At 32.4% G+C, this 24,827-nt stretch overlaps 1 protein-coding gene across 1 annotated transcript; it reads left to right on the top strand.

The window, feature by feature from the left end:
- Positions 1-477: 477 nt before the first annotated feature.
- Positions 478-24,445, top strand: LOC140046531 (aqualysin-1-like). Its single transcript, XM_072091211.1, has 10 exons — positions 478-828; positions 12,690-12,807; positions 13,092-13,207; positions 14,013-14,153; positions 14,629-14,752; positions 15,092-15,198; positions 15,530-15,671; positions 16,196-16,380; positions 21,661-21,832; positions 24,212-24,445. Exons 3-10 carry the CDS (start codon positions 13,100-13,102, stop codon positions 24,343-24,345), a joined length of 1,113 nt encoding a protein of 370 aa, XP_071947312.1. The 5' UTR covers positions 478-828; positions 12,690-12,807; positions 13,092-13,099; the 3' UTR covers positions 24,346-24,445.
- Positions 24,446-24,827: the final 382 nt, after the last annotated feature.

The following is a 24,827-nucleotide window of genomic DNA, read 5'->3' as shown; positions in this document are numbered from 1 at the left end:
TATTGTCCCCCTGAAAATATATATTTTTTACAAATAGTTTTATTGAATATGCCATTTTAATGTCACATAATTCACTTTGACCAAAAATTGGATTTTAAAACAATCCTGAAAATTAAAGCAAAATAGTAGTCAAATTGACTGGAAGTCAATGGGGTTTTAGTTTAAAAATGGCCTATAGATTGATAGATATTGATTGATCACTTTATTTCAGAATAAAAATTACAACAAACAATAAAACACGTAAAAAGAAGGAATTCTCCTCGTGGCACACAATGTTAAAAGCACTACAGTGCTTAAAGCCCGGCGCACACTAGAGCTTCTGGCTGAGCCAACTGCCACGAGTAACACTTGCCTCACAGTGTGCACCGGGGATTTCGTGAGGAATTGGCCACGCGTGCCGCTGAGGAAAATATCTATCGTGTTTAATATTTTTTGGCACGCGTGCCATTTTCCTCAAGTGTGCGCCGAACCTGAGCTTCCTGCTCACTAAAAAATTCCACTGCGCATGACATTTTCTGATTTATTATGATATTTCAGCGCGTGCCGTATAGCGTAGTAAGTAATTATCCAATCAGAAAATCGCGTACTGTAGGCGTTTAGTGTGCGTCCGATAGAACGCGATCACAGTTTGCGGCAAATTTTTTAGTGAGCCAAGTGTTACTCGTGCCAGTTGGCTCAGCCGAAAGCTCTAGTGTGTGCACCGGGCTTAAGGGAAGCCTAGCAACATTCTCATGAGTTGTTATAGCACACCTCCAGAGATTTAATAGTGTTTACACCATAACATACAGCAGTACAGATTAGTACAAAAAGGCATGAACACATTATAAGGTCTTTTTTTTATGAATATTTATTTTTCAGGACAATACATCTTTAAAATAGGCCTATTTTAAATGATAATGATATTAAATATTTACTTTTTTTAAAGTAATTAAATTTAGAGTAACTTTATACAAAGGTGTTTTTAATATGCCTAGCAACATTGTTATTTTTGGATATTTAATATTATTTATACATACTTCGTTTCATATTCAAATTGCTTGCCTTTTCCATTATTTAATAAAATAACATAGTGGAACAACTTAGATAATTAGAATTACGAAAATGAAATAGTTGTTTATTTATTATTAAGCCCGTAATGTGACTGTTTAAACATTCAATTTTTTTTATTCATCCAATAATAAAAAAAATAACATATTGATTACTATATGGATAACAAACATAATATTAAAATGACTATAAACACGTTAATGCTTCTGTTTCATAATGTGTGACATACTGTACTGTATTACACGATTTATTTTTTTAAATACGTAATTTCATAAAAGTTCAAATTCCTTCATAAAATCACTATTGTTTTGTACATTTATTTAACAGAGGCAATACATCTGAGATTTTACGTTTTTGATCTTTTCAATAAAAACTTCCGAATCCTTATTTTCGTTTTCTGGGGAGTCACCAGATATGGTAAGATCAGCATTATCTAACTTCTGAAAACAATTTCGATTAAAAATCTGTTATTTATTGTTTTTTCGTGCGATTTCAGTTACATAACACTGATAACCAGATACCATAAAACCTCGAAAAAAAATATATGGGCTTCTTTTTTTTTGTACTCTTGGGTGGGCTTTGCGCTTCTGTTCGAGATTTTGAAAACTAAAGAGGGGATTCTTCTCGAAATAAATGCTGTATATATTGTGATTTTCCACTACAATAGTAGGATTTGAGACATCTGCCAATTTTACATATTTATGATCAAAATACCATTTGAAACTAAATATACGGTATAAACTAGATCATATCTGCACCACAAGTTAGGGATTAGCCCTAACCCTACCTACCCCTCACCTTGTTCCTTTTACATTCAAATAATCTATCATGAAAAGAAGCAAATACAATCTTACAATCGGTGGGATTGATTTCGAGATGGGCTTCATTTCGAAATTACCTTTGTAGACCAAAGAGAGGGACTTCTTTTCGAGATGGGCTCCTATTCAAAAAGAGGCCCAGGGGCTTCTTTTCGAGGTTTTACGGTAGCTTTAAGCTTTAAGTCACTGTCTCTAGATTTACATTAAGTGACAGGTGGATGCAAGCAGACACGTAAGCATATCGATGATAAGAAGCAATATTGCATAATTTATATTTAAAGATTATAGGATGTCATTTGCTACTAATTGGAGACTTGAAGAGACGATAACCGATAATTTAGCTATTGTATCTAAATATTATCTTTGATAAAATCAAATTATATAAATGACATTATCGTAATGAATTTAATTATCTATTAGTTGCAATATGTTTAGTAAAGATATGGGTCCAACATATGTGAAAGATTACACTCATTCGAGTAACATGTTTGCTTATTGTTTAATTTGGTAATTGATTACTTAATTTTGTTTAATTAGTTCAGTGATGGTATTTTATCAATTTCTATATGGCCTATTTTGAAGTTACAAATGAAATTATATTCTACTGTAAAAACAGATAAAATACTGCAAAATGCTATTCTACCTATTACCATACTGTAAAAAATAATTATAGTCTATGTGTAGGCCTACTATACTGCCAAAGTACTATATAATTACCATACTGTAAAAAATACCATTCTATTATATTTGTACCATATTGAACTATTCTATTGTAAGTGCCATACTAATCATTTTCTTTATCATCCTCATTACCTAATCTTCATCGTTTTCCTGATCATCCTCATCATCATTACCTAATCTTCTTCATCAATTTCTTCATCATTCTCTTTTCTTTATCATCCTCATCCTCATTACCTTAATCTTCTTCATCATTTTCCTTATCATCCTCATCATCAATATTAGTAGGGTAGGAAGGAGGGGTTACCGTGCACCCCCATGATGTATTTTTTTAATGTACATTTTTGTAATCCTGCATATATGTAATTAACATTTTTTGATGTTCCCAAGACGAAATATTGTCCCATGGGGTTTTTTGGGGGCCATTTTGGTGGCCATCTTGGATTTATCAAAATCATAAATATAGACGGTACTTGACAAAGACTGATCATAGAGGTCTGATTTTGGTCTTAAATTGTTCAGAATATGCACATTTCTATGTACTATAATGAAAAGTTTTTGTTCAAAATGGCCGTAAATGCCACTTTTGACCTTTGACCTTGTTTTTACATAAGGGTCATATCTTGGTAACCCCTGGTCATAAAGATTTTATTTTTGTCTTAAATTGTTCATAATATCCATATTTATATTCGCTTTAATGGAACATATTTTTGAAATTTGACGGGAAATATCATTTTTGACCTTTGACATTATTGCATAACGATTTTCGCAATAATTTAGGTTATTTTTGTATTCGACCTATATCTTGACAACGAGTGATCATAGAGGTTTGATTTTGGTCTTATATTGTTCAGAATATGCACTTTCCTATGTACTATAATAAAACATTTTCATACAAAATGACCGGAAATATGACTTTTGACCTTTGACCTCGTTTATACATAAGGGTCATATCTCGGTAAACAATGGTCATAACGATTTTATTTTTGTTTTAAATTGTTCGGAGTATCCATATTTATATTAGCTTTAATGAAACATATTTTTGAAATTTGATGGAAAATATCACTTTTGACCTTTGACATTATTTCCATCCGAGGGTCATATCTCGGTAACCCCTGGTCATAAAGACTTTATTTTTGTCATAAATTGTTCAGAATATCCATATTTATATAAGATTTAATGAAACATATTTTTGAAATTTGGCAGGAAATACAACTTTTGACCTTTTACCTTGTTTCCACCCGAGGGTCATATCTCTGTAACCCCTGATCATAAAGACTTTATTTTTGTCATAAATTGTTCAGAATATCCAGGAGTGAGGACCTCAATTTTCACAGAATTCTTATATAGTAAGAATGTTTCTGTTTTCAAAATAAAACTATGTATATGTAGGTCTACATAACTACTCATTCAAAACCCATTTATCAAGTTACTGCAATGATGTTCAGTCGTCGTCCACCTCAAATTCAATTTCTTGTTCATCATCTTCATACTCTTTCAACTCCATGGTCGTTTTCTCAACTAGATCAATAAGATGGGCTGAAAGAATAGGACTGCATGACCAGACTGTCCTGTCACCATGCCCTTGTAGTTCATTCATACTAGTGGGATATCTTGTTTTAATGGTTAAATGACAGTTTGGCACGCCCTACATCAGGAAATTTCCAAATAAGAGGAAGTGCCTTCATCTAACCCTCTAAGGTCAAATGTATAGAGGACATATTCCTGGTCAACTTCATGATATACAAATTTATGTTTCTGTCAAGCCCCGTCAGACTGAGATTCTGACCGCCGTAAAACGTTTAGAAGCATGCACTGCTGAGATTAGGACATGGATGGGCTTAAACTTCTTCAAGCTTAATGAAAAGACCGAGGCAATCGTATTTGGAGTGGAGTTGCGTGTTCAATTTAAGATCCTGCTGGTGCTCCGATGCATAAATAGTTGCGCTCTCAAATACCTCTCAGAATGATCGACAATCAATAAGAGAAAGCGAGAACTAAGATCTAGTCATCAGGTGCTACTGGACATTCAGAGGCGCAAACATAGTTGGGGAGATCGGACTTTCAGTATTGCTGGACCTACAGTAGGTTCTGGAACCACCTATCTTTGAACATTAAACAAACATCATTATTGAGCACCTTTAAGTCACTACTCAAAACTCACATTTCCTGATATTTTTGGTAGCACCATGAACAATGACTGTTGGAATGGCGCTATATAAATCGAATGATTGATTGATTGATTGATTGATTAGTAGCATCTTCTGACCGCTTAGTATTTATTGTATTACTGTACTGAATACTCAGTAAATGGCTGTAGACAGGCAGCCCAGATACATTTGGTTAGATGAGCTAGGTACCAATATCTGACTATTTAAGTGTGTTAATTGGAGGTCACTTGAAGTCAATGTAAATGGAAGTCTGCCGGGTACCCCCTGCTGCGTCCATACCGGGGGACACGAAAGGTGCTAACAAATCGGCACCAATTAGATGAGAGAGATACCACCTAATTTCACCATTTGCATCCTATATACCAATATCATATCACCAAACATTTTGTCCTCTGCAATAGGCCCACCAGATCCCCCCCCCCCCCCCGAAGGAGGGCCTACAAATGGTGATAGCATAGCTGAGTGAGGTACCACTCAAAATTAATGCCAAATGAACAAGTTGTGTTCATACAATACTAAATGGGTAACGACAGACTAATTGTCTGCTGCACCGCAAGTGCCAGACACCCTAAAGTTCGACTAGAGACCCCCTTCCCACAAATGGCCTAGATTAGATATTGTAGATACTACCAGCAGCCAATGTTATATGATTTAGCACATTGTAAGAAATACCAAATGACCTATTACAGACTATCTGTACACTGCCTTGGCCCTGGCAGACCCCTCTAAAGTTCGACTAGAGACCCCCCTTCCCACAAATGGCCTAGATTAGATATTGTAGATACCACCAGCAGCCAATGTTATATGCTTTAGCACATAGTAAGAAATACCAAATGACCTATTACAGACTATCTGTACACTGCCTTGGCCCTGGCAGACCCCTCTAAAGTTCGACTAACGACCCCCTTCTCCCAACTAGCCTAGCTTAGATATTGTAGATACCACCAGCGACCAATGTTATATGATTTAGCACATTGTAAGGAATACCAAATGACCTCTATTACAAACTATCTGTACACTGCCTTGGCCCTGGCAGACCCCTCTAAATTTTGACTAGAGACCCTCTTCCTCCAACTAGTCTAGCTTAGATATTGTAGATACCACCAGCAACCAATGTTATATGATTTAGCACATTGTAAGGAATACCAACCTATTACAAACTATCTGTACCCTGCCTTGGCCCTGGCAGACCCTCTAAAGTTTGACCATAAGTATACCGTGCGTAACCTTAGATATTGTAGATACCACCAGCAATCAATGTCAACATTAAAAGTCTTTCGGAGATTATGGCCTTGTGAGAAACACTCATCCACTAATTATAAAAATTTGGGTCCGATATTGGTCTTTACGTTCTTGCTGTACGGAGGATTGAACCAAATGATGTTTCTGTTTCGGGTTTTCTTTTTGGTTGCTTGTTCAGGTGTAGCTCATGTTCATATCCATTATTTCTAAGTGCTTCTTGGTACTGAGGTATTGCTGCATTAAACGAATTTTCATCGGATGAGATGTTTGAGAGTCGTTTATTTATTGCTAGTGGTATATTGCGTAATTGATGGCCGATGATTACTTTCACGATGTACATATAATGGCGTATTGTTTGGTTTGGTGTATATGGGTGGAAGGTACCTGTCCTCAGATCGAGTGTTATGTCAAGAATACCATCCACGTGTAAAATACAATTATCCCCTTTTCTTTCCCTTAATTTTCCATTATTTAATGAAGAATAGAATTTGATTAGAATGTATTTTTGTAGCCGTCTATCAGTACTGTTTCCAAAATAAATTAAGATTATGAAGATGTTGACATTAATTTTGTTATTGTCTCTTCCAATATGGACAATAAACACATTCTATTGGATAAAAGTTGTTTGCAGACCTAAAAGTAGCCACCTTTAATTATGAATAATTATGTAATGAAACGTGTTATCAGACACTTTTTTTTAATTATTTATCAGATACTTTTTTCTAATTTGAGAATTGTTAAGAATTCTCGCATTATATGTAAATTATATTTAAATAGGGGTCAAAGGTAAAAAATGACATTTATTGTCAGTTTTTGAGGATAAATCATCATTAGAGTGGATAGCATGTATATTCAACAGTTTTTTATAAAGTCTGTAATTTTCCCTTTTTCTCAGCATGTTGTTATTTTATTTACATCTTTAAATTTATTTTTACTTTAAAACAGAAAAAATTCTTACTGTATGAGAATTCTGTGGAAGGTGTTAAATGTAACAATTGATAGTAACATTTATGATCATTGTTTTAAATAAATATTCATTAGAGTGGATAGAAATATGTATGTTTTGAACAATCTTAGACAAAAAAAATGTGTTACCGAGATATGGCCCTCAAGTGAAAATAAGGTCTAAAGTTGTATTTCATTAAATGTTATATAAATATGGATATTCTGAACAATTTATGACAAAAATAAAGTCTTTATGACCAGGGGTTACCGAGATATGACCCTCGGGTGGAAAAAAGGTAAAAGGTCAAAAGTTGTATTTCCTGCCAACTTTCAAAAATATGTTTCATTAAATCTTATATAAATATGGATATTCTGAACAATTTATGACAAAAATAAAGTCTTTATGACCAGGGGTTACCGAGATATGACCATCGGGTGGAAATAATGTCAAAGGTCAAAAGTGATATTTTCCATCAAATTTCAAAAATATGTTTCATTAAATCTTATATAAATATGGATATTCTGAACAATTTATGACAAAAATAAAGTCTTTATGACCAGGGGTTACCGAGATATGACCCTCGGGTGGAAATAATGTCAAAGGTCAAAAGTGATATTTTCCATCAAATTTCAAAAATATGTTTCATTAAAGCTAATATAAATATGGATACTCCGAACAATTTAAAACAAAAATAAAATCGTTATGACCATTGTTTACCGAGATATGACCCTTATGTATAAACGAGGTCAAAGGTCAAAAGTCGTATTTCCGGTCATTTTGTATGAAAATGTTTTATTATAGTACATAGGAAAGTGCATATTCTGAACAATATAAGACCAAAATCAAACCTCTATGATCACTCGTTGTCAAGATATAGGTCGAATACAAAAATAACCTAAATTATTGCGAAAATCGTTATGCAATAATGTCAAAGGTCAAAAATGATATTTCCCGTCAAATTTCAAAAATATGTTCCATTAAAGCGAATATAAATATGGATATTATGAACAATTTAAGACAAAAATAAAATCTTTATGACCAGGGGTTACCAAGATATGACCCTTATGTAAAAACAAGGTCAAAGGTCAAAAGTGGCATTTACGGCCATTTTGAACAAAAACTTTTCATTATAGTACATAGAAATGTGCACATTCTGAACAATTTAAGACCAAAATCAGACCTCTATGATCAGTCTTTGTCAAGTACCGTCTATATTTATGATTTTGATAAATCCAAGATGGCCACCAAAATGGCCCCCAAAAAACCCCATGGGACAATATTTCGTCTTGGGAACATCAAAAAATGTTAATTACATATATTCAGGATTACAAAAATGTACATTAAAAAAATACATCATGGGGGTGCACGGTAACCCCTCCTTCCTACTAGACTATATCTTAATCTCTCTCATCATTTTCTTTAATCATCTTTATCATTTTCTTTATCATTTTCATCAACATCATCATCATCTATACTATACCATAGAAAAGCAATTTGTTAGCTAAAATGACTATTGTTTCTGGAAAAAATGCAGCACATTTTGTTCTTGAATAGAGACAACGGAATCCATTTTAATTAAATAGGCCAAATTAAGAAGTGAAAATGTTTATTCAATTTGTAATAAAATCAATGATACTCTCAGATCAGGTGGCAACAGGCAGGGTGGCAAATGGCCGGGTGACAAAAGGCCGGGTGACAAAAGGCCGGGTGGCAAAAGGCCGGGTGGCAACAGGCTGGGTGGCAAAAGGCCGGGTTGCAATAGGCCGGTGGCGAAAGGCCGGCTGGCAAAAAACCATGTGGCAACGGGGCAGAACCCATTTTGGGAGGCAGAGTCTAAACTGGAGGGAGGTAGATTATCCACAATATGGGCCCGGAGTATCTAATGTGTTGGAATGAGTTGGTTTTATGGATAGGTACAGACTCTTTATATTGAAATCCTTTATAGGTTCCATTAACCATATTACTCTATCTTTGTCCTGTATCTAGTAGTGGTGACAACACTGCTACAGTAGTACTTATGAATGTACATACCATGTGGCAAAGTACCGTAAATACAAACAAATACACAATTTTAGTAAATTGTTTTAATATTATTTATAACTTAGTACCGGTATATGTATTTATTGTTTTCCGTAATATCGAAGGTACTTGTAGCAGTCTTTTTAAAGATGTCTTGTATATCATGGCACATATTTAAATAAAATTCAAAATACATTTTTTAGGTGGACAATGTTTATCTTTGAAAATCAAATGACACTATTTTAAATCATTCATGACAGAAAGGTTATTTGTTTCAGAAATAATAAGGTAATCAAACACAGGTTTAGTTCCACGTTTCAGGAACATTCTGCTTAATATTTAGAAAAAAAGACATTTAAGCACGCATAGTTTGTACATCATCCTCATCTACTGTGCTGGGCTTGTTTTGAGTACATTTGTTGGTCACATAATTATGCAGATAAGCTTCCTAATTTATTTCTTACATTTTGTTTAATCATTTTTAATTGTTAGAGATATATTGTTCCCCTGAAAATATATAGTTTTTACAAATGTGTTTATTGACTATGCCATTTTAATGTCACATAATTCACTTCGACCAAAAATTGGATCGAGAAAAAAAAATTCCTGAAAAACATGAAATTTAAAGCAAAAGAATAGTCAAATTGACTGGAAGTCAATGTGGTTTTGGTTGAATTCAAAAATGGCCTATAGGCTATTGATTGATCACAATTACACATATACAACAAACAATACAAACGTAAAAAGAGGGAATTCTCCTCGTGGCAAACATGTTAAAAGCACTACAGTGCTTAGGTAAGCCTAGCAACATTCTCATGAGTTGTTATAGCACACCTCCAGAGATTTAATAGTGTTTACACCATAACATACAGCAGTACAGATTAGTACAAAAAGGCATGAACACATTACAAGGTCTTTTTATGAATCTTCACTTTTCATGACAATACATCTTTATAATATTTTAAATGATACCGTAATAGTATTATATTTTTTTTAAAGTAATTAAATTTAGAGTAACAAAAGTGTTTTTTTAATATGCCTAGCAACATTGTTATTTTTTGATATTTAATATTATTTATACATACTTCGTTTCATATTTAAATTGCTTGCCTTTTCTATTGTTATTTAATAAATTACCATTATTGGAACAACTCAGATAATTAGAATTTTAAAAAATGAAATCATAGCCCGTTATGTGACTTTAAACATTTATTCATATTGATACCAATATCGATAACAAACTGTAACATAATATTAAAATAACAGTAAAAAAGATTATATGCTTGTACAAGTGTTTCATAATGTGTGACATATCGTATTACACGCGATTTATTTTTTTAAAATACATAATTTCAGTTCAAATTCCTTCATAAAATCACTATTGTTTTGTACAAAAATGTTTTAAATAGAGAAGCATTTATTAAAACAGAGGCAATACATCTTGGATTTTATGTTTTTGCTCTTTTCAGTCAAAACTTCCGAATCTTTATTTTTCTTTTCAAATAAATTCTGTATATGTTATGATTCTCCACTACAATAATATAATTTGAGAGATATGCCAATTTTACATAATCAAAATACCATTTAAAACTAGATCATATCTGCGTCACAAGTTAGGAGTTAGCCCTAGCCCTACTAGCCAACAACATACCCCCCCCCCCCCCAACCTCATCTCACCGTGTTCCTTTTACATTCAAATAATCTATCTCGAAACGAAGCCCGTACAATCTTACACTCGGTGGGATTGGTATCGAGATGGACTTCATTTCGAGATGGACTTCATTTCGAGATTACCTTTGCAGACCAAAGAGAGGGGCTTCTTTTCGGGATGGGCTCCTATACAAAAAGAGGCCCAGGGGCTCTTTTTCGAGGTTTTACGGTATAAAATATGAAGCTTTAAGTAACTGTCTCTAAATTATTATTTATATTTAGTGACAGGTGGATGCAAGCAGACACGTAGGCAAGAAGCAATATTGCAGAATTTATATTTAAAGATAATAGGATGTCATTTGCTACTAATTGGAGACTTGAAGAGAACCTAACCGATAATTTAGCTATTGTATCTAAATATTATTACTTTGATAAAGTCAAATTATAAAAAATAACATTATCGTAATAAATTTAATTATCTATTAGTTGCAATATGTTTTGTAAAGATATGGGTCCAACATATGTGAAAGATTACACTCATTCGAGTAACATGTTTGCTTATTGTTTAATTTTGTTTAATTAGGTCAGTGATGGTATTTTGTCAATGAGTGTATTAGCTAAATGACTACACGTTATAATAGTTTAACTTATTATGTAGTACAATAGACCTAGGTGTATTTTGTTTCAACTTTCCTCACAAGTTACAAAAAATAGCTTTTTAAGTATTAAAGAAGAGAGTAGCTTTTAATTTAAACTATTTGTTACAGATTCATTATTCTTCCACCTATAAGGCTTACTATTGATAAACATATAGCCTCAAGGTTGTTATTGTTTGAAGTTACAGATGCTGTTTTATTAAGAAATTATATTCTACTGTAAAAACAATAACATATACTGCAAAATGCTATTCTACTCATTACCATACTGTAAAAAATAATAATTAAATTCTATGTGTTCTATACTGCCAAAAAAAACTATTATATTCATTACCATAATGTAAAAAAATATTACATTGTATGTGCTCTTTCAAAATACTATTCTGTTATAATTTGTACCATACTTAACTATTCTATTGTAAGTAGCATAATTGAATAAACTTATTTTCATTATCATCCTCAATACATTAACCATCTTCATCATTTTCTTTATCATCCTCATCCTCATTACCTTAATCTTCTTCATCATTTTCTTTACCATCCTCATTATTACTTAATCATCTTCAGAATTGTCCTTATCTTCCTCATTACCTAATCTTCTTCATCATTTTCTTTATCATACTCATTACCATTACCTTAATCTTCTTCATCATTTTCCTTATCATCCGCATCATTACCTTAATCATCTTCAGAATTGTCTTTGTCTTCCTCATTACCTAATCTTCTCCATCATTTTCCTGATCATCGTCATCCGCATTACCTTAATCTTCTTCATCATTTTCTTTATCATCCTCATCATTACCTTAATCATCTTCAGAATTGTCTTTATCATCCTCATCCTCAATACCTTAATATTCTTCATCAATTTCTTTATCATCTTCATCATCAGTACCTTAATCTTCTTCATCATTTTCTCTATCATCCTTAGTATCTTAATCTTCTTCATCATTTTCTCTATCATCCTCAGTATCTTAATATTCTTCAACATTTTCTTTATCATCCTCATCCTCAATACCTTAATATTCTTCATCATTTTCTTTATTATCCTCATCATCAGTACCTTAATCTTCTTCATCATTTTTTCTATCATCCTCAGTATCTTAATCTTCTTCATCATTTTATTTATCATCCTCATCATCAATATATTAGTATTCATCCTTTTCTTTAATCATCTTCATCATTTTATTTATAATTCCCATCAACATCAACATAATAATAATAATATTTGTACATTCTTCACCATTTTCTTTATCTTCATCAATTCATCCATCCATCATCTTCATAGATATTTAGTTTACTTCTCTGGTGCTTAACATAATGTTTTGGTGAAACTAATAACATTTTACTACATATCACCTACAAGGAGGTACGTGGCAGCTGACAAAACAAAAGCAAAACAGTATCATTAAGGACAAATAAAAACATATTGTTGCTGATGACATCAACATCTTCTTATCTGTAGGTGGGACAAAACTTTTGACAGGTGATGCGATTGCCACGATTACGGACGGAATGAAGTGTTTAAAAGGCAGCACATCGGACCATCATCCTCACTCACATTTTGAACGAGACTTGATCAGGTATGTATCAGGCGGCAGTTCTTGGTTCTGTCGCATTTATTTGTATCTATTTATTGGCATGTATTTTAAGTTCATTGCATACATAGTTTTGTTGATTCTCCATTTAATCATTCATCTATTGAAATGTATACAAGTGTTCAAAAGTGTCATTTCAGTATTTAAAAAAATGTATTAATAATGATAATAATATATAAGTATAAGAGGATGGCTTTAATTATTTTACTGCTATTCTCTGGATTTACTTTATTTTTTTTACATTGAAAATTGTGTTTGTTTTGGTATAGACTACATCATGCGTGCCTTTTGCCTTCTCTTGTTGGTGGCTGTTGCCAGTGCTACACTAGCACCATTGCACAAAGCCAAAGAACCAATTACTGGTAAATATCTCATTGGACTTAAGGTAAGGTATTTTCTTACTTGTAGGTTAAATGTAAACAATAAATGAATAGTATTTTACAATACAATTTATTAAATGGTGAAGTTAAACTCTGAGCAGGGCAGAATACCTTATTGCTTGATTACCTGATGCAAAAATTAGTTCAATTCAGATAAGTTCTGCACAAGCCTCAACACTCATTTAGGAAAAATATTCTATTTCACTTGACATCTTTTATTTATTATGGACCTTATTTCTGGAACATCATGCCTTTTAATCTCAAATTGTCCAACACTTTAACATCTTTTAAAAGTTTTTTTTTTGTTTTTGTTTCTTTTTCGTACTTAGAAGAACTTATTTAAAGTGCATAACTTGTATTTCTTTCTCTTTGTTTATTTCAGTCATCACCATATTTATTGTTTGTTTTATCTGGAGGTTCAGACTTAAAGCTATTATGGCTTATTTATAATCTCCACACACAATAACATGTTTTATTATTATTTATAATTGCAAATGTACAGTGTAATATGTTGTGTAAAATATAACTGAAACTTACACAATAGATCACAATAATCTATTGTAATGTGCATTATAACATTTTAAAGTCATAACCAGAACGTTCTGGTATGTGATGAAGTACACATGTGTGATGTATCTGGTATCTCAACCTGTTCAACCATCGGACACGGTAAAGCCGTTGTTAGATTGTTAGTGAGAGGTTGCAGATTTGAATTAATTTATCACATATTATTATTATTTTGACACCTAAGCAACACAATATCAAATAGCAATGATGGTTTGAAACCTGATCCACTTTTATCATGTACAGTCCAAAGTTGACATCGATTCCATTGGTGAAAAAATGGAGAATGGCATCTTTGGTGGAAAACTGAAAACAGCCATCTTGAAGAAGTTTAAAGGTGCCTTCAATGGATTTGTTGCTAACTTGGATGATGAGACCATTGAAAAGGTAATAGAAAAAAAAGAATTTGACTGGTTGTACACTTTTATGTGTGGGGTTTTAATGTCTTATTATACTATCCTGATCAACGAGATTTTACCGCCCAATCATGCATCAGTCTAGTATTATCTGTAGCTCTCATGCACCTTCTACTTTAGCAGGTGGATCTTAATCTTTCGAACATTGTTTTAATTGTTAGTGTAAGCTTGTGATTCTCAAAATGTGTGACTCATTCTTAGCTATAATGGGGCTGAGGTGATGGAGACTCCCAACAATTCATTCAGTGGACTTCATGATGGGCACTACTATAGTACTTTCTTTCATTCGGTGGCCAGCGGCTCACTGGATTTTTTATTTTTTTTTTATAAAACGTAAAGCATTATAGATGTATAGATTTATATTTCCATTTCATTATTTTCACATAAGATCCTTATCAAAATATTTATTTTCTTTGAATTTCAACTAATTTACTTTCAATAAACAGATCCGTGCTCTTGACTTTGTTGATTATGTTGAAGAGGATGGCATGATGTACACAAGTGTAACTTGGGGACTTGATCGTGTTGATCAAAGAGATCTTCCATTGAACAGCTATTTTTCCGTCAATGGTGAGTAAATTAGGCAGAGTAATTATTTATTCCTCTCTAAACGATTATATTATAGATATAAAGCTATTTTACAATACACTTGAATATTCTCGGATTCGCTTATGAAGTTTGTCACACATATGAAAAGTCTGTGGGCCAACATTATTAGAATGTATATGACAACATTTTTAACAACCATCGGTACGGTCGTCAAAATGTCTCAACTTATTTTAGGCGTCAGGCTTTGGATGATTGGTTGTTCTCCTATTCCCTGCCTGTACTCTTGTGTGTAGTAAGATTGAGCTATAATTTTCATATTTATATTTTGTTTACTAATGTTAAAATTGTGTTTATTAACAGGCAAAGGAAATGGTGTTAATGTTTACGTAATTGATACTGGTATTAATCCAACTCATACTGAATTTGGTGGACGTGCTGCAGTATTTTATGATGCTACTGGTGGTGATGTGAGTATTTTGTATCTCTCTAGCTACTTAAAGTATAAGGTGTACCTCTGGCCTTTTTTTATATATATCTTATGTTTATATATGTCTGACGATGATTGATTCCTCATAAAATAAAATCAGTATTATAATGTCAAATTCTATGATTACCAGATGCTTTATTACAGCAGAAATCTTTAATGTAAATTTAAATTAAGTAATAACTAGAATTAAACAGGATTAAACTGTAGATATTCTATTTATTCAATGCCTTGTCGAATAATCGTTTGCGTATTTTCTTTCAAAAAGCCCTAATTATTCTGTTTATCTGTAAATCTATATTTTCTAACTGTAGGGAGTTGATTGCAATGGTCACGGAACTCACTGTGCTGGAACCATCGGTGGCTACAATTATGGTGTTGCGAAAGAAGCTAATTTGTATGGCGTAAGAGTATTTGGATGCTCTGGAGGTGCATCTACATCTACCATTATTGACGGTATGTTGTTTTTTACATTCGTTTATGCCTCAATCGAATTGAAACACATGAATTCCATGTTTATTCTATTGTCGTTTGTTATAGAAACAAGTTGATCCAAGAAATATTCTACGTATTTATTTAAAGTAAAAAAATATGTACAAAATTTAACTTGTTTAAAGGCTGAAGTTGGCCAAAAGAGATGATCAAGAATATCATGTAAAGTGACAAAAATATAGAATCACATATCATTACTCGAAATACTAAAAACAACAAACATATTATAAACACATATCTTATATTATAATAATTAATTAGGCATACCTAAATGATTCTTAATGATGGCATCATTAATATCACAAAGTGGGACCAATAGCCAAATTGATTGAAACAGGGGGAAACAATTGCTGAGCAAAATGTTTTTTAAGACCACAAAACCGATAGTTTCTGTGGAAACAGAAATACATTATATTGTTTCATATAAAAATATATTATTTTGAGTTTTTCAGCAGATGTCATGAAATGTTGTTTTATTATTCTGATAGGAATTAACTACGTGTACTGGTATGGATCACAGCCTGGCGTTGTATCAATGTCCCTTGGTGGCGGCGCATCTACTTCTGAAGATAATGCTGTTACCAATCTAATCAACAAGGGATTCACCGTTGTAGTAGCTGCTGGAAACGACAACTCTAACGCATGCTACTACTCTCCAGCACGAGTAGACGCCGTAAGTACAACATTTATTTTGAAGCACAATTTTATTTCATTTCAAACTTTCAGTACAGATGAAATAAGTGTTGGAAAATAATACACAAAATCTATAGAACATACTCTAAAGTTTTCTCTATAAAAAAAGGAATTAAAAAAAAATTAATGTGATATATAATTGATACTTGATTGACTCTTCATTCCTTAGGGTCCTCATTTTTTCTTTGTGTATTATCTAATGTTACACTACAGAAATAATCTCACCAGGTAGTTAATTCCATGTATCAACATACTTCCTAATAACAAGTCCACTATATAGATGGACAATATTATTAATTCAATTAATTTTTGTGGTGATTGCTAATTAGTTCTTCCTTCTACAAACTTCACTATTTCACCTAGGCTATCTTTTATTTGATATCAATAAATGGCATACCATCTTAACTAGTCTATCAGTGGCACTCCTTAAGTTGTGAAGAAAATATAAACAAATGATATTAGCAAAAAGAAAATTTTATTGTTATGGTAATACAAATTATACTACTTCTATACACCATCTATCAATTTTGACGAACACATTTTAAATGTAAACAAAGCAGTGGCATGCTGACACTTCTATTTAAGTTATTTAATTCGATCATTATTAATTCGAATAATCTTTTCAATCTTCATAATCGACAACGTAGGCATTATATGCAGATGACACAGTCATCACTGGATACATTACTGGCAATGATGAAACAAGCTATAGACAACTAGGATGTGATTTTTATCACTGGTGCTGCAATAACAACCTGAAACTAAACATAAAGAAAACAAAAGAAATGCAAATTGATTTTAGGAAAATTAAAGAACCCTTAGAACCTCTGATTATAAATGAAAATGAGATTGAAGTAGTAAATGAGTACAAATATCTGGGTTGTATAATTGACAATAAGCTAAATTGGATAAATAATGTAAATAAAGCCACATGCAAAGCCAACCAAAGGATGTTTATTTTAAGAAAAATGAAGTACCTACAAATTGACAAAACTATACTTAAATTGTTTTATAACTCTGTAATTCTCAGTGTAATACTTTTTTGTAATGTTTGTTTTTATGGTAATACAATGCAAAAAGATAAAATTAAACTTAATCGAATAGGAAATAGAGCAATTAGACTAGTAGGAGAGCACTTACCTGATGTTGAATCCTTGTATAAAGAAAATGTGTTAAAAAAAGTAAAAAGTATCATTGATGATGAAACACATCCTTTTCACAAACAATTTGCTCTCATGAATTCTGGCATAAGACTACGTGCACTTAATACCAAAACAAAACGGTTTAGGTGCTCGTTTGTACCTAATGCTATACACTTATATAACTCCAGAGTACAAAGGTAAAATGTAACCGATAATTTTTATCTAATTTTAACAATTTTTAGCCTCTTAACTTTTTGTGTGTGTTTTTGTAAATTGTATTTTATATTTTTGTATTTTGCCAGTTTTCAAATAGAGTGAAACAAATTGCAAACAGAGATTTTTCTTTTTTAAATGGTCATATATGATGAGGAGATCAAAATTTGAGCATCACACCTTTGTCACTCATCCCGATGATATGCAAATTAGCTTAAATATGCAAATTAGGGTGAAATTACAAGGTTACCATATCTCAAAAACTACTAGTCCGAGAGAGTTGATTTTTTAACTGATCTATTCAAAATGTATATATTTATATTTACTTTAATGAAACATTTTACGAAAAAATGACCGGAAGTACAACATTTGACCTTCGACCCCATTTCTCAATGTTTGCATATACAATGTGACTAAAATGTCTGTAGAGACTTTATTTTGCCCTCAAATGACCCAGACATAGGTTCCTAATAGCCAGCATAGGATCACTTTGTAATTCCCAAAATCACACCTTTGTCACACACCTCGAAAGTATGCAAATTAGTACTACAATTTAAATAAAATATGCAAATAAGGGGAAAAAATTACAGTTGTCCTATATCTCGAAAACCACTAATGCTAGAGAGCTGATTTTTTCACAGCCGTATTCAAAATGTACATATTTCTATTTGCTCCAATGAAACATTTTACAAAAAATTGACCGGAAGTATGACATTTGACCCTCGACCCCATTTCTCAATATTGCATATATAAATGAAACTCAAATGTCTGTAGAGACTTTGTTTTGCCCTCAAATGACTCCGATACAGGTTTCTAATAGCCAACATAGGAATGTTTAGTAGATCTCAAAATCACACCTGTATCACTCACCTTCAAAGTATGCAAATTATTAGTACAAGTTACATGAAATATGCAAATTAGAGGGTGAAATTAAAGGTTCCTATATGTATCGAAAACCGCTAAGGTAGAGAGTTGATTTTTTCAATAACTTGTTCAGAATGTACATATTTATATTTACTCTAATGAAACATTTTACGAAAAAATGACCGGAAATACAACAATTGAACCTCAACCCCATTTATTAATGTTTGCATACATAATGCGACTAAAATGTCTGCAGAGACTTTGTTTTGGACTCAAATAACTCGGATACATGTTTCCTATAGTCAGCATAGGACCGCTTTGTAATTCCCAAAATCACGCCTTCGTTTTGGCATGGTTGGAATTCCCTTTTTTCGTATTAGTTTATGTACAGCGCTTAGAGGTTACACAACATTAGGCGCTATATAAATCCAGGATATTATTATTATTATTTCTCAATATTTGCATATAATGCAACTAAAATGTATGTACAGACTTTGTTTTGGCCTCAAATGACTCGGATACAGGTTTTATATAGCCAGTATAAGTCAAGCACCTCGAAAGTATGCAAATTAGTAGTAGGCCTACAGGCTATATGAAATATGCAAATTACAGTGAATTGCCTTATGTATCTCGAAAACGCTAATGACCGAGAGAGAGAGATATGGCAACTTTCTTGTACTATTGATTTGCATACTTTCAAGCGAAGTAACAGAGGTGTGATTTTGAGAAGTACTAAGCAGTTCTATGCTGGCTATAGAAAACCTGTATCTTGGTCATTATTGAAAAAAAATTTTATCGAAAGTATGACATTTGACCCTCGAACCTATTTCTCAACATTTGCATATAATGCAACTAAAATGTATGTACATACTTTGTTTTGGCCTCAAATGATTTGGATACAGGTTTTATATAGCCAGTATAGGATCGTTTAGTAATTCCAGAAGTCAAGCAACTCGAAAGTATGCAAATTATTAGTACAAGTTATATGAAATATGCAAATTACAGCCTTATGTATCTCGAAAAACGCTAATGACCGATAGAGATATGGCAACTTCCACCTCTTGTACTACTAATTTGCATATTTTCTAGGGAAGTAACAAAGGTGTGATTTTGAGAATTACTACAGTTCTATGCTGGCTATAGAAAACCTGTATCTGAGTCATTTGAGGCCAAAACAGTCTGTACAGATATTTTAGTTGAATTATATGAAAATATTGAGAAATAGGGTCAACGGTCAAATGTCATAATTCAATCAAGACAATTTTTGCATAAAATGTTTCATTACAGCGAATATAAATATGTACATTCTGAATCAACTCTGAATTCAAATCAACTCTCTAGCATTAATGGTTTTTGAGATATGGGAAGACTGTAATTTCACCCCTAATTTGCATATTTCATGTAACTTGTACTAATAATTTGCATACTTTCAAGGTATGTGACAAAGATGTGATTTTGGGAATTACAAAGAGGTCCTATGCTGACAATAGGAAAACTGTATCCGAGTCATTTGAGTCCAAAAAAATTATCTACAGACATTTTAGTCGCATTATGTATGCAAACATTGATAAATAGGGTCAAGGGTCAATTGTTGTATTTCCGGTCATTTTTTCGTAAAATGTTTCATTAGAGCAAATATAAATATGTACATTCTGAACAAGTTTTTGAAAAAATCAACTCTCTACCTTAGCGGTTTTCGATACATATAGGAACCTGTAATTTCACCCCCTAATTTGCATATTTCATGTAACTTGTACTAATAATTTGCATACTTTGAAGGTGAGTGATACAGGTGTGATTTTGAGATTTACTAAACATTCCTATGTTGGCTATTAGAAACCTATATCAGAGTCATTTGAGGGCAAAACAAAGTCTCTACAGACATTTTAGTTTTCATTATATATGCAATATTGAGAAATGGGGTCGAGGGTCAAATGTTATAGTTCCGGGCATTTTTTTGTAAAATGTCTCATTACAGCAAATATAAATATATACATTTTAAATATTTTAGTGAAAAAATCAACACTCTAGCATTAGCGGTTTTCGAGATATGGCAACGGTGTAATTTCACTCCCTAATTTGCATATTTAATATTACTTGTACTACTAATTTGCATACTTTCGAGGTGCGTGACGAAGTTGTGATTTTAGGAATTATAATACAGTTTTATGGTGGGTATTGAAAAACAATATCCAAGTCATTGAGTCCAAAATAAAGTCTCTACAGACATTTTAATCACATATTTATGTAAATATTGAGAAATGGGGTCAAGGGTCAAAATTTGGTACTTCCGGACATTTTTATGTAAAATGTCTCATTAGAGCAAATATAAATATATATATTCTGAACCAGACTGTGCAAAAATGAACTCTCTACGATTAGTAGTTTTTAAGATATGGTAACCCTGTAATTTCACCCTAATTTGCATATTTAAGCTAATTTGCATACCTTCGGGATGAGTGTCAGAGGTGTGATGCTCAAAAAATAATTACCTTATCATATGTAACCATTTAAAAAAAAAAATCTCTGTTTGCAATTTGTTTCACTCAAAATGCTAGATTGACTAGCCTAAAATCACATTTCTGTTTTTTAAATGGACAATAAAGTATATATGACTATGACTATGATTACTTCATCTACTATTTGTTCACATTTCGATGTTCGTCGTTGCAATACATCATCATTCTAGTGCCACGTGCTACTCGCATTTTTGGAACAAATTGCCCGGAAAATTCGTAATTTAAATGTGTCTATATAAGTTCTCTTAAAATCTTAAAAGTAAACTGCATACTTTGTTTTATTGTCGAACATGTCTGCATTTCGTCAATTTCTTCTAGATCGTAATTAAGTTCACTTTTCTGTTTCAACAACATAGACATACAAAAGACAATAACCACAGAATTAGAGAGTATGTGAATTTAGCCTATAACTTTACTACGATATTTCAAAAATTAACTTTGACATTTTGTCTGAAATATTATTAGTTTGAAAATAAATGCGTTTGAACTTTTGAAAAAAATACCGTTTTTACTGTTTTTTAGGCTATCACAGTTGGTGCGACTGATTCTTCGGATGTTCGATCATCTTTCTCGAACTATGGAAGTTGTGTAGATATCTTTGCTCCAGGCTCATCCATCACCTCTGCTTGGTGGACCTCAAACCGTGCGACTAACACCATCAGTGGAACTTCCATGGCTTGTCCTCATGTCTCAGGTATTATATTTATTTATTATAGATGATGGTAATTTACTTGTGTTGTGTATATTATCTTGTTTATTGGCAGGAGCATAGGCTACAATAAGTTTTTAGATTAAATGGGTTTTGTGTTTCTTTACAATATCAATTGCAGAGCTTTTATTGCCATGAATGTAGTTTGAAATTGTTTACCACAAACAAAAAACATACTACTGTTGTAGGATTAATTAGCAAATAATATCTACGAGGCTTTTTTGAGAATAGTGCACACTCCAACTAGTGAAGTCAGAAACAGATTCCTAAATCGAGTTGCCACAGTCTAGTCTAGATAGACTACAAACTATGTATACAAAAGATGTGTTTAATCAGCAATTAGGTTATAGATTACACATAAGTTTTAAGTTTAGCCTACATTTATAAGTTTGTAAGCTGTGTTTACAACCCTGTCCAGTCTAGTTGGTAGTACTGTAATATTACCTATTATTTCTGCACAGAGTTCGGCACAGATTTTATTAAAGACTCATTAAAATGTCATCACACAAATGTTTAAACATACAGTATATTTGTTTCTATCTATATATAAATTATGGTTAATTCTGACATAGGCGAGCACAATGCAAAAACTTCGGTACAAATCTCCGCCTTGGATACCTACCTTATCTATCTGAGATGTACCGCGAAACGTAGATTTGATAACATTAGTGTTCACAGCGACGCTATTGTTCCATATTTCTATCTTAGGAAGATATTATAAAAAGTTTTTTAACACAATTTATGATTTCAACATTAGATTTCAATTCTTCCCGGTCAAAGTAATTTCCGGGTTTAAGATAAGTTCACCTTGCAACAACCTGGTTTCAAATATTTTCTCTCTTTTATACACAAGGGAGCAGTTAAAATAATAGATTTGACCCTAAAGGTGACTGGAAACAGGCACTTTCCATCAATCAATACAGTGTCCCTTTGGAAGACGAAAAAAAACCAGATATATTTGGCCATTAATCATAGCCATTTCAGTTTTTTGTTTATTTTAAAACATACTGCGCGTGTGTGAAGGTACAGTAGTTAAATAATAGGAATTATACTGCAAATTAATAAAGATCAAATTAAATATACGCCATAAAGAATCAGAATCTATTGTGGGGAATAGTATTATAAAATTACATAGGGAGATTTGATGATAAGACATTTTTCGAGTAAAATCCCGATAGCTGAGTTTTATTGAGTAAGCTTGCAGAAATAACTGTAGGCTATCTTCCTGTGTCCCGTTAGGACCGAGATGTCTGCCCATGTTGCAAGCCGTAATGTCTTCTTTCTTGGGCCCACTCTGTCACGGCAGTTAGTTTCAAAAGATGATTAAATTAAATTATGTATTAATAATTATTAGGATGGTATTCATTTGAATAAACGCCTCTCCAATAAAACATCACTTTGAATAATAACCCCGCCCCCCCCCCCCAACCCAACTATCTAATAAACGTCCATCCACATATTTATAACGACACAATTATACTATTTGTAGTAGAATTCACCGCACTGTTATTTACAATTTACCAAGCATTTGTTATTCTTTTTTAGCACTTTTCATATCTATTAGAGGATTTCATTTGATTATAAATGTTACCATATTATTAAAACTACAAAATTTAACATATATCCCTCGAATAAGCACCTCCCTCAAATGACCTCCGCCTCCCCACAGGGCCCTACCAAACAATAAAAACTGTACTTTAAAATGTTATTAATCATCTAAAACACTGTGAAACAAAGTAGTTTAGTTTTAAGAATGTCAAGCATTTTCAATAATGGTAACCGACAGAAAACGTATAAGGAGAACATTATCATTCCGAGAACCATCGTCTACACTTCCTAGAGGTGGAGCGAGCGAAGCGAGCTCACCCTCTAGTTTCTTAAACAATACAATCATTGACAGATGTACAGTATCAATATTAGGGTTCTAGTTTTTAATTTAGGGCTTAATGTTATGTTGGCCAAGTCCTACAAGTACGACCAAAAATGCAATCACATTAATTTTAGGCACTAATTTTGTTCTCTTTGTATTTGAACATTCACATTTTGTATTTAAAAATTGCACATATGTGTGAATTTCATATACACTCTTTTTTTTATATTTTGGTCTAGTTAATAGCTTTTTTAGCAATAGGCCCTATTACATCATATTATACAAAATCAGATCTTGCTTTTCAACACTAATATTATGGGCGTTTTTTTATGTCCTATCTTACACACATACACTGTATGCATGAATATCGTAAATTAAACATGGGTCAGGCACAAGAGAATTAATACATTAGGACAATAGGTAGTAATTAGTTACTAAAGCAACAATTAACGAAAACAGTGTTGTTTATTATTTATTGTTCGCTTAATTTTCAGGTGTTGCTGCTGTTCTCCGTGGAAATGGATACTCTAACTCACAAACAAGAAGCAAGATTCTGAGTGATGCCAGTTCAAATAGAATCAGTAGTACTGGATGGGGCTCACCTAATCTGATGTTATACGTTGATTAAGTAGGCCTACAGAAGAATTTAACAGTTGAAAATTGATAAATTGACGATACAGTTTATATAGACTGTATAGGCCTAATTGTATTTTACAACTGTTCAACATTACAAATATAATGAATAAATTGCATTGAATGATATTTATGAATACGTTTAATTTATGAGTCGTGTTGAATATTATGCAAATAATGTAGGTTTAAGAGTGCAATGGTAAAAATAATTTCATAGATGAAAGATAGAAATAGAACATTCCATCTTTCATTGAATGAAATCATTTGTACCATTGTATAAACACATTTGTTGTATTAACACAGCTGCTTTTTATCAAAACCATTCATTAAAGAAGGCAGAAGTCCAAAGCACGTAAACGTTAACTTTAACGCTATTTCGCAACACGCAATTTGAACTCCGGCCACTCTGTGTGCGCAAGTATTACGAAAAACATACGTGCGTCGAGAGCCTTTATTTCTGAAAAGTAACCGAAAGAG

This window comes from Antedon mediterranea, chromosome 4 (assembly GCF_964355755.1).
Source record: "Antedon mediterranea chromosome 4, ecAntMedi1.1, whole genome shotgun sequence".
NCBI classification, from domain to species: domain Eukaryota; kingdom Metazoa; phylum Echinodermata; class Crinoidea; order Comatulida; family Antedonidae; genus Antedon; species Antedon mediterranea.
This window is presented reverse-complemented; position numbering and strand designations above follow the sequence as displayed.

Excerpts from the sequence above, each read along its gene's own strand:
- LOC140046531 (XM_072091211.1), top strand. The coding sequence starts at position 13,100 with ATGCGTGCCTTTTGCCTTCTCTTGTTGGTGGCTGTTGCCAGTGCTACA. Across the intron at positions 15,199-15,529 it reads ATGATGCTACTGGTGGTGAT|GGAGTTGATTGCAATGGTCA; the intron begins GTGAGTATTTTG and ends TTCTAACTGTAG. Across the intron at positions 15,672-16,195 it reads TACATCTACCATTATTGACG|GAATTAACTACGTGTACTGG; the intron begins GTATGTTGTTTT and ends TTATTCTGATAG.